This window comes from Elephas maximus, chromosome 7, assembly GCF_024166365.1.
Source record: "Elephas maximus indicus isolate mEleMax1 chromosome 7, mEleMax1 primary haplotype, whole genome shotgun sequence".
In the NCBI taxonomy this organism is placed as follows: Eukaryota; Metazoa; Chordata; class Mammalia; order Proboscidea; family Elephantidae; genus Elephas; species Elephas maximus.
The window spans coordinates 67,169,150-67,186,365 of record NC_064825.1 but is presented as its reverse complement, the minus strand read 5'-3'; the positions used below and the strand labels follow the sequence as shown (position 1 = coordinate 67,186,365).

At 37.5% G+C, this 17,216-nt stretch overlaps 1 protein-coding gene across 1 annotated transcript in view; it reads right to left on the bottom strand.

Moving 5' to 3' along the window:
* USP47 (ubiquitin specific peptidase 47) overlaps positions 1-17,216 on the bottom strand; it is a 149,085-nt gene that overhangs the window by 17,971 nt on the left and 113,898 nt on the right. Inside the window, exons 15-17 of the mRNA XM_049890401.1 lie at positions 13,446-13,558; positions 12,397-12,501; positions 9,294-9,501 (exon numbers count right to left, since the gene is read on the bottom strand). Of these exons, the coding sequence (XP_049746358.1) occupies positions 9,294-9,501; positions 12,397-12,501; positions 13,446-13,558 (426 nt within the window). The remainder of the gene's footprint in view (positions 1-9,293; positions 9,502-12,396; positions 12,502-13,445; positions 13,559-17,216) is intronic.

Here is a 17,216-nt window from a genome sequence, read left to right as displayed (position 1 = left end):
ATATATATATATATATATATATAATATGCTCAATTTATCAAGATACAAGCAAGCACATATAAAGAGACAGAAATGAGGCGAATAAAAAAGTCCTCCTAGACTTCTTTTATAAAATGTTAAATAGGAGTCATCATTAAGAAGTATTACTTTTTAATCTACAAACTATACATTACACACAAAAATCAAAATCTGATTTTAAAAAGATTTGTTTTTTGAATCTGTGATCAAAAACCTCCAACCAAAAAGAAAGTCCTGGACCAGGTGGCTTCACTGAGGAATTCTATCAAACATGTGGAGAAGAATCAACACCAATACTGTTTAAACTATTCCAAAAGATAGAGAAGGAATACTCTCTAATTCATTCTATGAAGCAAACATAACTCTGATATGCAAACCAGACAAAGGCACCACAAGAAAAGAAAGATACAGGCCAATATCTCTTATGACTATAGATGCAAAAATCCCCCACAAAATACTAGTAAACAGAATCCAACAGCATATTAAAAGGGTCATACACCATGACCAAGTGGGATACATTCCAGGAATGTTTAACATTAGAAAATCAATCAACGTAATACACCACATCAATAGAATAAAGGAAAAGAACCATATGATCATCTCTATGGATGCACAAAAAGTATGTGGTAAAATCCAACACCCTTTCTTGATGGAAACTGTAAAGAAGACTGCAATAGAAGAGAAATTTCCCATATAATTCAGGGCATATATGAAAAGTCAACAGCCAACACTATACTTAATGCAGAAAGACTGAGAGCTTTCCCCTTGAAATCAGGAACAAGACAAGGGTATTTGCAATCATTACTTTTATTCAATATGGTATTAGAAGTCCTAGCCAGAGTAATAAGACAAAAAAAAAAAAAGAATAAAAGTTATCTAAATTGGAAAAGAAGTACTAAAATTATCTTTATTTGTGGATGACATGGTCCTATATACAGAAAATTCCAAAGAGTCCATAAGAAAACTTCTAGAGCTAATAGAGAAATTTAGCAAAGCTGCAGGACAAGGTCAGCACAAAAAAATCAGTTGGGCTCCCATACACCATCAATGAGAAATGTGAAAGGGAAATTTCTCTGAGAAACAATTCCATACACAAGCAAACAAACAAAAAACCAAACTCATTGCTATCAGGTCGATTTCAGCTCATAGCAACCCTACAGGACAGAGCAGAACTAGAACAGCCCCAATGGGTTTCCAAGGCTATAAATCTTTATAGAAGTAGACTGCTACATCTTTATTCTACAGAACAGCTGGCGGGTTTGAACCACCGACCTTTTTGTTAACAGCTGAGCGCTTTAATCACTGGGGTGTGAAGAACTTATATAATGAAAACTATAAACACTGCTGAAAGAGATTAGAGAAGACTTAAATCAATGGAAAGATGTTCCACGTTCATAGATTGGAGGACTTAATATTGTTAAGATGTCAATACTACCTGAAATGATCCACAAATTCAATGCAATTCTGATCAAAATTCTAATAGCCTTCTTTACAGAAATAGAAAAACCAATCCTCAACTTTACATGGAATGGCAAGAGGCCTCAAATAACTAAGGTAATGTTGAAAGAGAAAAACAAAGTCAGAGGACTCACATTTCCTGACTAAAACATACTATACAGTTATAGTAATCAAAAGAGCCTGGTACTGGTATAACAACAGACATAGAGGCCAAAGGAACAGAACTGAGAGTCCAGAAAAAAAAAAACAACACACTTTTATGTTCAACTGATTTTTGACAAGGATGCTAAGTTCATTTGACAGGGAAGGAAGAGTCTCTTCAATAAACACCCATTTGAAAAAAAAAAAAAAAAACCCAAACCCATTGCCATTGAGTCGACTGCGACTCATAGCGACACTACAGGACAGAGCAGAACTGCCCTACAGGGTTCTTCAATAAATGGTGCCAGGAAAATTAAATTTCTACATGCAGAAAAACGAAGCAGGATCCATGCCTCACATCACACACAAAAACAAATTAAAAATGGATTAAGGATCTAAATGTGCAAACTAAAACCATAAAATTCTTAGAAGAAAAAGCAGCAGCAATGCTGTCAGGCCTAGCTTTTAATAATGGATTTTTTGGGGGGTTTATCTAATGTAATAACAAAGGCATAAACAACAAAAAACAAAATAAATAAATGAGACCTCATAAAAATTAAAAAACTTCTGTTCATCAAAAGGCTTTACAAAAAAATGAAAAGATAAGTTATTGACTAGGAAAGTATCTTTGGAAACCATATATCGGACAAGAATCTAATAACAAAAATATATATAAAACTTAACAACAAAAAGACAAACCAACCATAAAATGGGTAAGGGACATGAACAGACATTTCACCACAAAGGACATTCAAATGGTCACTGAACACGTGAAAAGATGCTCAGCGTCATTAGCCATCCAAAACAAACAAAAAAACCAAACCCACTGCCGTCAAGTTGATTTCAACTCACAAGGACCCTATAGGACACGGAAGAAGTGCTCCACAGGGCTTCCAAGGAGTGCCTAGTGGATTCGAAAGGCCGACCTTTTGGTTAGCAGCCTGAGCACTTAATCACTGCGCCACCAGGGCTCCCATTAGCCATGAGAGAGACGCAAATCAAAACCACAATGAGATAACATTTTACTTCCACTAGGATGGCTAACTTTGGTGGCACAGTGGTTAAGTGCTACGGCTGCTAAGCAAAGAGTCGGCAGTTCAAATCTGCTAGGCGCTCCTTGGAAACTCTATGGGGCAGTTCTACACTGTCCTATAGGGTCCCTTTGAGTCAGAATTGACTCGACAGCACTGGATTTGGTTTGAGGATGGCTAAGGAAAAAAAAAAAACACAACAGAAAATAATAAATATTGGTAAGGACATGGGGAAACTGGAACCCTTATACATTGCTGGTGGGAATGCAAAATGGTTTACAGCCCTTGTGGAAAACAGTGTGGCGGTTCCTCAAAAAAGAGCTATCATATGACCCAAGCAATTCCCCTCCTAGGTATATACCCAAAAGGCTTGAAAGCAAAGACTCAAAAAGAGGCTTGTACACCAATGCTCACTGTAGCACTGTTCACAATAGCAAAAAGCTAGAAACAACACAAATGCCCATCAACCAATGAATGGATAAACAAAATGTGGTACATACATACAATGAAATACCACTCAGCATGTAGGAGAAATGAAGTCTTGATACATGCTACAATATGAATGGTGTCAGAAGACATTGCGCTGAGTGAAATAAGTCAAAAACAAAATGACAAATACTATATGACCTCACTTATATGAAAAGGCAAATGTATAGAGAACAATGTTTATTAGTGGCTACCAGGGGCGGAGGAGAAGGGGAATGGGGATAATGGTGATGGAAATTTCACACTGATTAAGGAAGAGTACGGCACTGGGCTGGGAGGGCAGCACAGATGATTATTGTAATTGCTGTCAATAAGTTGTACACCTGTAACAAGTTCAACATGTAAAAGTTGTGCCATACATATACTTACAATAATGACAACAACAACAACAAAAGAGTAGCTGCTGAGGCTGCTTATGTATAACTGAAAACTTCACAGGATTTGGCTGCTTGGTTTGGAGGTTGAGGGCCATGGATTCATGGGACATCTCACTTAATTGACCTGATAAGATGTTTAGTGCCTCTCTTCTACCTCCTAGTTCATTAGTGCCTGGGGTCTTAAAAGCTTGCAAGTGGCCATCAGAGGCACAATAATTGGTCTTAATATGCCTGGAGCAACAGAGGAAGGAGGAGAGTCAGGAATAGAAGACAGATACGGAATGTGTGGCTAATTGCCTCTATGAACTGCCTCCTTTGCCAGGAGAACAGAAGAACTGGATGGTGCCCAGCTACCATTACTGAACATTTTGACCAAAGATTCTATAGAAGAATCCTAATCAGAAGAGGGAAAATGCAGAACGGAATTTCAAATTCTCATGGACTCCAGACTTCCTGGAGCCATGAAGGTTGGATAAACCCCTGAAAACTACTGCTCTGAGATAATCTTTAAACTTTAAACCAAAAATATCCGCTGCTCAAGTCTTTTTAAAACAAACAATAGTTTAGCTTAAAGAATAAAAAATGTCTACCTTGAGCATTATGTTCTTTTAAGAACTACCTATATGGGATCAAAGTGACAACAACTACTTGAAAGATTAGAGTGAAACCTTAGAGGACAGTGAGTTTATGTTAATTGGGAAGGAACAACTCAAAAAATGCAATCAATGTCACTAAATGATACATGTAGGAACTACTGAATTGGTGTATGTTTTGCTGTGTATATTCTCAACACTAAAATTAATAAAACTAAAAAAAGTTTTTTTTGTCAAAGTTAACACCACTGTAAAGGTAGCATATTAAAAACACAGATCCAAAGTTCCAAAATACAAACCAAAACACTAAAGAAATATGAATAACTAGAGACCACAAAGCAAATACTGGTTTTTGAACAATCTTAAATAAACCATTCAAGACCTTTCTCCCCCAAGTCTTCACCTCATAATAATATTCTCTACATCCCATTGTACTGCACAAAACTGTTCAGGTTTACACGCTTATGCTTTCACTTGGATCTGTCATATTACAATTTAATTCCATTTTCTCTTCTTCTGATTTCAGGAGATCATATATAACTAAACTTTCAGTCACCGGAAAAATGAATGACCTTCAAACACTACATTTAATAAGGCGTTCAATCTTATAGGAGGCTATTCTCTGGCTTACTTGTTTTAACCTCTTATACATTGATAATCTAAATCTGACAAAATAGTCTATTAAGATTTTAACATTATTAATGAATAAAGGAGATGACTCTAGTTTTAAGTATTAGAATCCATACATTGAGTTCGCTTAAAAAAAACAGTATTACTGCTGACTCATGTTATAAGTGAGACTATTTTAACCATTATATCTTTTTTTCATCTAATTAAGAGAAACTGCAAAGAAATACTCCAAAGAGATCCTTTATATGTAGGTCTGAAGAGGGCATCATTTAGTTTTCAGAAATAAAAATTTTCCATTAAACAGGTTGTTCTTGTTAGCTGCCATCCAGTTGCTAAGTCCCTTGAAAGAGGGACTTATTCAGCAAAGAGGAACACTCATAAAAAAGGAGGGCTACAGGATCCATAGAACAGCATTTGAAAGGGCAGAAGGTGGTGATATAAGTTTAATTTTTAGGAATAAAAGCAGAGAATATAAGTCTGCATTCTAATTAACCACTAATATAAAGGAGTTAGGGTCAAGACAACTACATTAAGAATTTTGTACAATTATTTAAACATTAATTTTCCCCTATTTGTTACAGTTTGTTGTTGTTAGGTACCATCAAGTTGGTTCCAACTCATAGTGGCCCTGTGTACAACAGAACGAAATACTGCCTGGTCCTACATGATCCTCACAATCCTTGTTATGTTTGAGCACAATGGTGTAGCCACTTCGTCAATCCACCTCATTGAGGGTCTTCCTCTTTTTTGCTGACCCTTTACTTTAGCAAATATGACATTCTTCTCTAGGGACTGGTTCCTCCTGATAAGATGTCCAAAGTACATTAGATGAAGTCTCACCATCCTTGCTTCCAAGGAACATTTTGGCTGTACTTCTTTCAAAACAAATTTGTTTGTTCTTTTTTTTTCTGGCAGTCCACGGTATAATCAATATTATTTGCTAACACCATAATTCAAAGGCAACAATTCTTCTTCAGTCTTCCTTATACACTGTCCAGCTTTCCCATGCATATGAGGAGACTGAAAATATCATGGCTTGGGTTAGATGTAACTTAGTCCCCAAAGTGACGTCTTTGCTTAAACACTTTAAAGAGATGTTCTGTAGCAGACTTGCCCAATACAATATGTCATCTGATTTCTTGACTGATACTTCCATGGGCATTGATTGTGGATCCAAGTAACATGAAATCCTTGACAACTTCAATCTTTTCTCCGTTTATCATGATGTTGCTTATCGGTCCAGTTGTGAGGATTTTTGTTTTATGTTAGGGTGTAACTTCCATACTGAAGGCTACAGTTTTTGATCTTCATCAGTAAGTGTTTTAATTCCTCCTCACTTTCAGCAAGCAAGGTGTGTCACCTGCATACCCCAGGTTGTTAATGAGTCTTCCTCCAAACCTGATGCTGCCTCCTTCTTCACATAGGGCAGCTTCTTGGATTATCTGCCCAGTATAAAGATTGAATAAGTATGGTGAAAAGATACAAGCCTGAAACACACCATACCTGACTTTAAGCCATGCAGTATTCCCGTGTGCTGTTTGAACGACCGCCTCTTGGTCTAGTACGGGTTCCTGATGAGTACAAATAAGTGTTCTGGAATTCCCATTCTTTGCAATGTTATCCCTCATTTGCTATGATCCACACAGTCGAATACCTTTGTATAGTCAATAAAACACAGGCAAACATCTTTCTGGTATTCTCTGCTTTCAGCCAAGATCCATCTGACATTAACAACATTATCTCTCGTTTCACGACCTCTTCTGAATCAGGCTTGAATATCTGGTAGTCCCCTGTCAATGTGCTGCTGCAACTGTTTTTGAATGCTCTTCAGCAAAAATTTTTTTACTTTTGTGTGACAGCAATGATATTGTTCAATAATTTCTGCATTCTATTGGATCATCTTTCTTTGGAATGAGTACAAACATGAATCTTTTCCAATTGGCTGGCCAGATAGCTGTCTTCCAAATTTCGACATAGGTGAGTGAGCACCTGCAGCCCTGCATCTGTTTGCTGAAACACCGTATTTGGTATTCCATCAATTCCTGGAGCCTTGTTTTTCACCAATATCTTTAGTGCAGCTTGGACTTCTTCCTTCAGTTACCATTGGATCTTGATCATATGCTACCTCCTGAAATGGTTGAACGTTGACCAATTCTTTTTGGCACAGGGACCCTGTATATTCCTTCCACTTTAAGCTTCCTGCATCAGTCAGTATATCCCCTGTAGAATCCTTCAATATTGCAACTCGAGGCTTGGATTTTTTCTTCAGTTCTTTCAGCTTGAGAAATGCCAAGCGTGTTCTTCCCTTTCGGTTTTCTATCTCCAGGTATTTACACATTTCATTACAATACTTTGTCTTCCTGAGCTGCCCTTTGAAATCTTCTGTTCAGCTCTTTTACTTCATCAATTCTTCCATTTGCTTTAGCTACTCTGTGTTGAAGAGCAAGTTTCAGAGTCTCTTCTGACATCCATTTTGGTCTTTTCTTTCTTTCCTGTCTTTTTAATGATCTTGTGCTGTCTTCGCGTATGATGTCCTTGATGTCATTCTACAACTCGTCTGGTCTTTGGTCATTAGTGTTCAATGTGTCAAGTCTATTCTTGAGATGGTCTCTAAATTCAGGTGCAATATACTCAAGGTTGTATTTTGGCTCTCGTGGACTTGCTCTAATTTTCTTCAGCTCAACGTGAACTTGCATATAAGCAATTGATGGTCTGTTCTGCAGTTGGTCCCTGATCTTGTTCTGACTGATGATATTGAGCTTCTCCATTGTTGCTTTGATTCCTCAGATGTAGTTGATTTGATTCCTGTGTATTCTATCTGGTGAGGTCCATGTGTATATCACTGTTAATGTTGTTGACAAAAGGTATTTGCAATGAAGTTGTTGGTCTTACAAAATTCTATCATGCAATCTTCAGCATTATTTCTATCACCAAGGCCATACTTTCCAACTACTGATCCTTCCTTTTTGTTTCCATCTTTCGCGTTCCAACCACCAGTAATTATCAATGCATCTTGACTGCATGTTTGATCAATTTCAGACTGCAGAAGTTGGTAATCTTCAATTTCCTCATCTTTGGCATTAGTGGTTGGTGGGTAAATTTGAATAATAATCGTATTAACTGGTCTTCCTTGCAGGTGTGTGGATATTATTCTATTGCTGACAGCATTGTACTTCAGGATAGATCTTGAAATGTTCGTTTTGACATATTCCTCTTCAATTTCTCATTCCTGGCATAGCAGACCACATGATTATCCAATTCCAAATGGTCAATACCAGTCCATTTCAGCTCACTAATGCCTAGGATGGAGCCCTGGTGGTGCAGTGGTTGAGACTGGCTGCTAACCAAAAGGCCAGCAGTTCAAATCTACCAGCCACTCCTTGGAAATCCAATGAGGCAGTTCTACTCTGTCTATAGGGCTGATCTTTATGTGGTCCATTTCATTTTTGACAACTTCCAATTTTCCTAGATTCATACTTCATACATTCCATGTTCAGATTATTAATGAATGTTGCAGCTGTTTCTTCTCAGGAAATGAAGGTCCTGAAATATTTACTCTATCTACATCACTAAGGTCGACTCTCCTTTAAGGAGGCAGTTCTTCCCCAGTTGTATTTTGAGTGCCTTCCGATCTGAAGGGCTCATCTTCTGGCACAATATCAGATAATGTTCCACTGCTATTCACAATGTTTTCACTGGTCAGGTTTTCCAGATGGAGACCACCAGGCCTTTTTCCCAAGTCTGTCTTAGTCTGGATGTTCTGCTGAAACCCGTCCACCATGGGTGACCCTGCTCTGCTGGTGTTTGAAATACCGGTGGCATAGCTTCCAGCATCACAGCAATATGCAAGCCACCACAGTACAAGAAATTGACAGACAAATGGGCTTTTACAGTTTACTTACAGTAATTACTAGAAAACCTTGGGCATGAAAAGCTCAAGTAACTATTTTTAGAGATGACTTTGGGCAGTTATGGGCATAGTATTTTGCTCTCCAAATCAGTCTCTAAGAAAGGAAAAGACAAAAAAAACCCCAAGGTACTAAGTGGATGGAACAGATTTAATGAAGGAAAAAATAAGTTGAAGTCCCTGGACCTAAAGAGATGGACAGGATGGCACTGATAGGGTTATGAATCTACCCCTCCAAAGAGATCCAGAAAAAGAGACTCTGCTTTTGACCCTTTATAGGAGGCCAGTTTTTTGGACTGGTGGCTGCTTTATGAAGTGTTGTAGAGTGGTCCTCCTATGGAATTAGAACTTTAGGGAATTACAGCTTCCAGAATGATTCAGTACTGAATGATTCAGTATTGCATATATGTGAAAAAAACCCCACTGAAGACTGTAAACCAGAAGTTTTGTTGTTGTTGTTTTTTAAATTCTGTGTACAACTCTTGGCAAGTAATCTAGGACTTAATTCCATCTTGTTGGTGATTCTTTCCTGTCAAAACTGTTCCACACCTTAAGAACATATAAAAAAAATTCACAATTTCTATAAGCAAAAAAAATTCCCATGAAAATTTTAAGTTCCGTCTAAATCAAAAAATAGTGTAAAATCCCCTACCTCCAGGTTTGTAAGACTGGAAGACTTGATCAGGTTTTCTTGTCTCCAACAGCAGATCAAACATGTATGTTGACTTGACTCCACCTAGCAGAAGTCCCATTGGTGTATCTTCTTCCCCTTCATATGATCTTTCTAGATAATCATGAAACTCATCATATTTAACAAGGCGACAGCAATCTAGGGGTAGGATCTCTTCTAAATCCATCATCTAAGAGAAAATGCCCCAGCAAAAGGTAAAAAATGTATATTTAGTGTTTTAGTCTGGTGTGTAATAGTAATAATCTACAGGTACTAATAAACAATAAAGTCCACATGTTTATGAACAGCATCAAAGCACAAAGACATCAACATCAAAGGCATGACTTACAGGCTATTTTTAAATGACCTTGTTGCACTATTCCCAAATCATGCAACTGTGCCCTAACATACTTTAAAGTCATTTTGGTTTTGAAAAAAGTTAACATTCTAAGCTCTGTTGTTATTTTTTAGCTGCTGTCAAGTCTAAACTTTAAATGGATTCAAAATCAGTGTATTAGGAGAGTGCTGACACATTGCAGGGGTTGCAACCAATGTCACTAAATAATCTGTGAGTAAATTTTTCAATGAAAAACTCATTTGTTCTGTAAACTTCACCTAAAGCACAATTAAAAAAAAAAAATCAATATATTATAAGCTATTGCTCTATAACCATTGAGTTGGAAACTTAAGGGGGATAACAGCCAAGTAGAATGTGCCATCTTTTGTTTTCTTAATTCAATTTGGAATAGAATTGATATATTGTATATTTAGTAACTATCTTCTTAAGTACAGAAAAATGGCAGCTTCTCAGAGCCACTACCAAGGTCACAGCTTCTGTATCTCCCGAGTGCTAACCCATTGCTGGGGACTATCCCCTTCGATATTAGTCTCCAGTTCCTACATGGCACAGGAATTCCTATTATAAAATCTCCCTCTAGCACATAGCAGTAGTAGAAGATAAACCTTGGGGTGTAACACCTCTTGACCGGGAAACTGAACCTCCTAGAGAAACACAGTAGGACTGCTTGGAAGAAGTCAAAGTCTGTTTAAGGTGTGTAATTATGGTTTTAAAGAAAAACCTGTACACCTTCTTATGTCTCCATTGGTCCCCCACCCCTGTCTCCTTCAAGGACGGAACTCATGATTGACTTATTTTCTTCTCTATTTCTTAGACTCCTTTTATTTGTGAACTTTGACTTTCTATTTTCAAGACAGTATTCTTCTTCCTGCATTAAGAACTGGTGGCATATAAACTACCCTTACCAATATACCTTACTGTGTAGAGCTACTTTGTTGTTTGAAAGTTTTCTCCATTTTACACTAATTAGCTTTACTATGTTTTGCCAGGATGATGTTTGCAGTTCACTATTAAGTTTAAGGAGCCCTCATGGTGTAGTGGTTAAAAGTGTGGCCGCTAACCGAAAGGTCAGTAGTCTGAATCCATCAGCTGCTCCTTGGAAACCCTCTGGGGCACTTCTACTCTGTCCTATGGGGTTGCTATGAGTCGTAATCAACTCAACAGCAATGGGTTTATTATTAAGTTTAAAGAATTTTCACCGTCATGAAGGGAACTCAGAGTTTATTCATTCATTTATATACCACCCAATTTTGACTTGCCTATATATCAGGCACCGTACTAAGTATTGGAGATGTAATGGTGTGAGGAAAACCAGAATGATCCTTACAGTTTGAAGAGAGGCAATGACATTTTAATTAAAAGAGTTACACAATTAAATTCAAATTGCAATGCTGATAAGTGCTATGAAGGACAAGTATATAAGTGGTACTCAAACTGCAGTATGCCTAAGAGGGATGCTTCTTTAAAATGCATATTCCCAGGCTCCACCCCAGAGATTCTGACTCACCTGTATGAAGTATCATTTTTAATAAGGATGTGATTCTGGTGCAGGTTGTGCTAGCCCATGCTTTAAGAGCAATGTCAGGTACTTCTGGTTCTCTCATTGGTTCAAAACATAATTATAAACCAAATAAAAATACCAAAAAAACCAAACCTACTACTACTGAGTCAATTCCGACTCATATCGATCCTACAGGACAGAGTAGAACTGCCCCATAGGGTTTCCAAGGCTGTAAATATTTACGGAGGCAGACTGCCACATCTTTGTTCCGTAGAGCCGCTGGTGGGTTCAAACTGCCAACCTCTTGGTTAGCAGCCAAGTGCTTTAACCACTGTACCACCAGGGCTCCTGAAAAGAATAGTGCGCAATTTTTTCTCTGGGTAATGACTTTTTAATTTCAGTCAAATGTTGTTAATGTTTACATAGAAATGGCAAAAAAAAAAAAAAAAAAAAATTTAATTTGTCAAGAATTACAGGTGACATTTAGCATAATCTTTTAAAAGGGTGCTTTGCTTTCTATTTGCCTTTCAAATCCCACTAATAACTTTCCATTAGTCTTAGAACAAAATGCAAATTTCTTTTATTCCTACAAAGCCTCTAACTTAATTTTATGCTTCTCTACCTACATGCATGACAATATACACACAGAGCTCCCTTTATCAGTTCTTTGAACATGCCAACCACTTGCCCACCTCAAGAGCTGATGCACATGCTGCCCCCTCTACTTGGAATACGCTTCTTCAACTTTTTGCATAATGTCTCCTGTTCACAGCTAAGGACTCAGAATAAATTATTCCAATATGCTACTGGTTGATTTTATAGCATATAAACAAAAAAAAAATTGCAAATTGTGATGTTGAAGTATTTTTTGTCTGTTTTACCAATGGACTGTAAGCTTCATAAGGTCAGTGACCATATCTTGTTCACTCTTGTATCTCTAACGCCTCGTGTAGTAGGCACACAATAAATATTTGTTTCTAATTCTAGTTCTAGCTTCTAGAAAGCTTAACTGACTTTCAGAGTATAAAAACTCTCAAACACAATTGAGTATGTTTTCAGCAGAGAGGTATAAACTACACCTTTAAAAGATACATGAGTTAAAGAGGCTATCAAAGTTACTGCAAGGGCTTATATTACTATGGACTTCAATAAAAACTTTGGAAAATATGTTAATATTGTTATCTGAGATATTAATATTTAAATGCCAGCAGCACAATTAAACATACCTTATAAGCCATTTCTACTGCTTCTTTTAATGTTTTATCTTTATGAACCTCCAATTTATTTTCCATCATTATTTGTTTCACAGGATGCAAACAGAATAGTTTTATCTAGAAAATGTAAAATATTATCATTAACTCATCAGGCCAAGAGTTAAAGTTAAATTCTTTTGTAGACAGCATTTTTTTTCCTGATTCTCAAAATATTACACAATTTTTAAAGCAAAACTGGGGCCATTCTCTCTCATGACTATTTTTATCACCTAATAACTGGTGGTGAATAGGACTCACATCATGAAAAAACTCAAAAGCATTAACTTAACAACTGTGTATTTCTTTATAAGCACGTTATCCTGATTTCTGTAATCATTCCCCTCCTGATGTACATTAAGGTTGTTTCTAATTTTTTTCCTAGTTGGGAAAATAACATGATGAATATCCTTGGGGTCAAAATTCTTACAGCATCTGTTATTATTTCATCAGGTAATATTTTCATAAGAGAAATTATATAAAAATATGAATTTAAGGCTTTAATAAGTATGATCCAATTTCTATACAGAAAGTTTTCACCAAGTTATTCTTCTATTAGCAGAATATGAGAATGTCCATCTCATTGTATCCTCACCAGCACTGAGTATTATTATTACATGTTACTGGTTTTTTAATACATAAAAGAAAATCTTACCTTACTAATATAGTTGTTATACTGCTTAATGATCATGATAGTGTAAATGGCTACAGAATCAACCGAATGAATTAGTTATAAGAACTGTGGTTAAACATAACTTCAATAAACCAAAACAACCCCACTGCTGTCAAGTCGATTCCAAACCACACCAATCCTACAGCACAGAGTAGAACTGCTCCATAGGGTTTCCAAGGCTGTAAATCTTTATGGAAGCATACTGCCACAACTTTCTCCTGTGGGGCAGTTGGTGGGACTGAACTGCCGACTTTTTCACTAGCAGCCGAGAGCTTTAACCACTGTGCCACCAGGGCTTCTCAGCAAATTTCCATAGCACTTTTTAAATAAAAGTAAAAATATGGAATCTAACCTTGCATGTATTGCGCTCAATTTCTCGTTGCCTCTTTTCTTGTTCTTCCAACTCTCTCTCTCTCTGTACCAAGTTTTTAATATGTTCTGGGTATTCATCCACTTCTAAAAATTCTATTAATAATAAAAACAGGGTAAGACAGAATCAACGAATTTAAGCTCTTTTTATTCATTCTCTTCTAGTATGCTCTCACAGAGTACACTTCTACTACAAAAAACCAAACCAAACCCACTGCCGTAGAGTTGATTCTTACTCACAGTGACCCTACAGGACAGGGTAGAACTGCCCTACAGGGTTTTCAAGGAGTGCCTGGTGGATTCAAACTGCAAATTTTTGGTTAGTAGCCATATTTCTTAACTACTTCGCCACCAGGGTTTCCAACTTCTACTACAGTACTTATCAAAATACATCTCAATTATATCATTCTCTCAACTTAGAACTTGAGTTTTTCTCCAGCAAGGGTAAGGAGCTAGCTGATAACCACACATGGTTAGATCTTGTATTTTAAAAGGCTATATATTTACCTGAAATGGCTCTTAGAGCCAAGACATCTCTAGTATGTAGATTTTTAGGATGAAACAGCTCTTTGAAACTTAGAAATAAAATCACTTCTGAATTTAAATTGTGCTATCTTCATCCAATTGTGTGACCCAGGGCAAGTTACTTCATTTGCCTAGAACTAGGCTTCTTCTTGCCCTACTGTGGAGGCTTATGTGTTGCTGTGATGGCAAAAGCTATGTTACCAGAATTTCAAATGCCAGCAGGGACCTCACGGTGGACAGGTTTCAATGGACCTCCCAGACTAAGACAGACTAGGAAGAAGGACCTGGCAGTCTACTTCTGAAAAAACTGGCCAGTGGAAACCTTATGAACAGCAGTGTAACATTGTCTTACTGATATTGTGCTGGAAGATGAGCCCCTCAGGTTAGAAGGCACTCAAAATATGACTAGGAAAGAGCTACCTCCTCAAAGCAGAGTCAATCTTAATGGCATGGATGGAGTAAACATTTCGGGACCTTCATTTGCTGAGGTGGCATGACTAAATGAGAAGAAACAGCTGCAACATCCATTAATAAGCCTGAAATGTACAAAGTTTATGAATCTAGAAAAACTGCAAGTCATCAAAAATGAAATAGAACACATAAAGATTGATATCCTAGGTATTAGTGAGCTGAAATGGACTGGTATTGGCCATGTGGAATCAGACAATCATATGGTCTACTACGCCGGGAATGACCAACTGAAGGAGAATGCATTGCATTCATCATCGAAAAGAACATTTCAAGATCTATCCTGGAGTACAATACTGTCAGTGATGGAAACTATTCATATGCCTACAAGGAAGACAAGCTAATATGACTATTATTCAAATTTATGCACAAATACTAATGCCAAAGATGAAGAAACTGATTTTTTGCCAACTTCTGCAGTCTGAAATTGATCAGGCATGCAATCAAGATGCAGTGATAATTACTGATGATTGGAAAGCAAAAGTTGGAAACAAAGAAGAAGGATCAGAAGTTGAAAAGTACGCATTTGGTGATAGAAACCACTCTGGAGATCACGTGACAGAATTCTGCAAGACCAATGACTTCTTCATCGCAAATACCTTTTTTCAACAACATAAAAAGCAACTATGCACATGGATCTCCCCGGATGGGAATACACAGGAATCAAATCGACTATATCTGTGGAAAGAGATGATGAAGAAGCTCAATATCGTCAGTCACAACAAGGTGAGGGGCTGACTTCGGCAAAGATCATCAATTGCTCATATGCAAGGTCAAGCTGAAGCTGAAGAAAATTAAAACAATTCCATGAGAGGGAAAGTACAACCTTGAGTACATCCCACCTGAACTTAGAGATCTATCAAGAATAGATTTGATGCACTGAACACTAATGATCGAAGACCAGACGAGTTGTGGAATGACATTAAAGACATCATACATAAAGAAAGCAAAAGCTCATTAAAAAGACAGGAGAAGAAAAGAACAAAATGGATGTCAGAAGAAACTATGAAACTTGCTCTTGAACATACATCAGCTAAAGCAAATGAAAGAAGGAAGAAGCTGAACAGAAGATTTCAAAGGGTGGCTCCAGAAGGCAAAGTAAAGTATTATAATGAAATGTGCAAAGAAGTGGAGTTAGAAAACAAAAAAGGAAGATCAAGCTCAGCATGTCTCAAGCTGAGAGAACTGAAGAAAAAAATTCAAGCTTCGATTTGCACTACTGGGGCAAAATACTGAACGAGGCAGGAAGCATTTAAAGAAGATGGAAGGAATACACAGTCATTATACCAAAAAGAACTGGTTGACATTCAGTCATTTCAGGAGGTAGCATATGATCAAGAACTGATAGTACTGAGATGTTTCAACAAGAGGGTGCAATGTTGGAAGTGCTCACTGGTCTATACCAAGAAATCTGGAAGACAGCTATCTGGCCAACAAGAGATCCATATTTGTGCCCCTCCAAAGAAAGGTGATCCAACAGAATAAGCAAATCCTCCAACAATATCATCAATATCACACGCAAGTAAACTTTTGGTGATGATAAATCAAATTGGATGCAGCAACACATGGACAAGGAACTACCAGAAATTCAAGCCAGATTCAGAAGAGGACATAGAACCAGGGATATCACTGCTGATGTCAGATGGATCTTGGCTGAAAGTAGAGAATACCACAAAAATGTTTACCTGTGTTTTACTGAGTATGCAAAGGCATTCAACTATGTGGCCATAACAAATTATGGATAACCATGTGAAGAATGGGAGTTCCAGAACACTTAATTGTGCTCTGAGGAACTTGTACATAGACTAAGGGGCAATTGTTCAAACAGAACAAGGGGGTACTGCACGGCCTAAAATCAGGAAAGGTGTATGTCAGGGTTGCATCATTTCACCACACTTAATTCAATTTGTATGCTGAGCAAAAAGTCCGAGAAGCTGGATTATATGAAGAACATGGCATCAGGATTAGAGGAAGACTCATTAACAACCTGTGATATGTAGATAACACAGCCTTGCTTGCTGTTAATGAAGAGGATGTGATGCACTTACTGATGAAGATCAAGGACTGTAGCCTTCAGTATGGATTATATCTCAACATAAAGAAAACACAAATCCTCCCAACTGGACCAGTAGCAACATCATGATAAACAGAGAAAACACTGAAGTTGTCAAGGATTTCATGTTACTTGGATTCACAATCAACACCCATGGAAGAGGCAATCAAGAAATCAAATGACATACTGCATTGGGCAAATCAGCTACAAAAGACCTCTTTCAAGTGTTAAAAAGCAAAGACATCACTTTGATGACTAAGGTACACCTGACCCAAGCCATGGTTTCAATCGCCTCATATGCGTGTAAAAGCTGGATAATGGATAAGGAAGACCGAAGAACTGATGCCTTTGAAGTACAGTGTTGGCAAAAAATACTGCTTATGTGGACTGCCAGAAGAACAATCTGTCTTGGAAGAAGTAAAGCCAAAATGCTCCTTAGAAGCGAGGGTGGTGAGACTTCATCTTCTGTACTTTGAACATGTTATCAGGAGGGACCAGTATCTGGAGAAGGACATCATGCTTGGTAAAGTAGAGGGTCAGCAAAAAAGAGGAAGACCCTCAACAAGATGGATTGACACAGTGGCTGCAACAATGGGCTCAAACATAGCAACAACTGTGAGGATGGTGCAGGATTGGCCAGCACTTCTTTCTGTCATACAAAGGGTTGCTATGAGTTGGAACTGACTGGATGGCACCTAACACCACCAC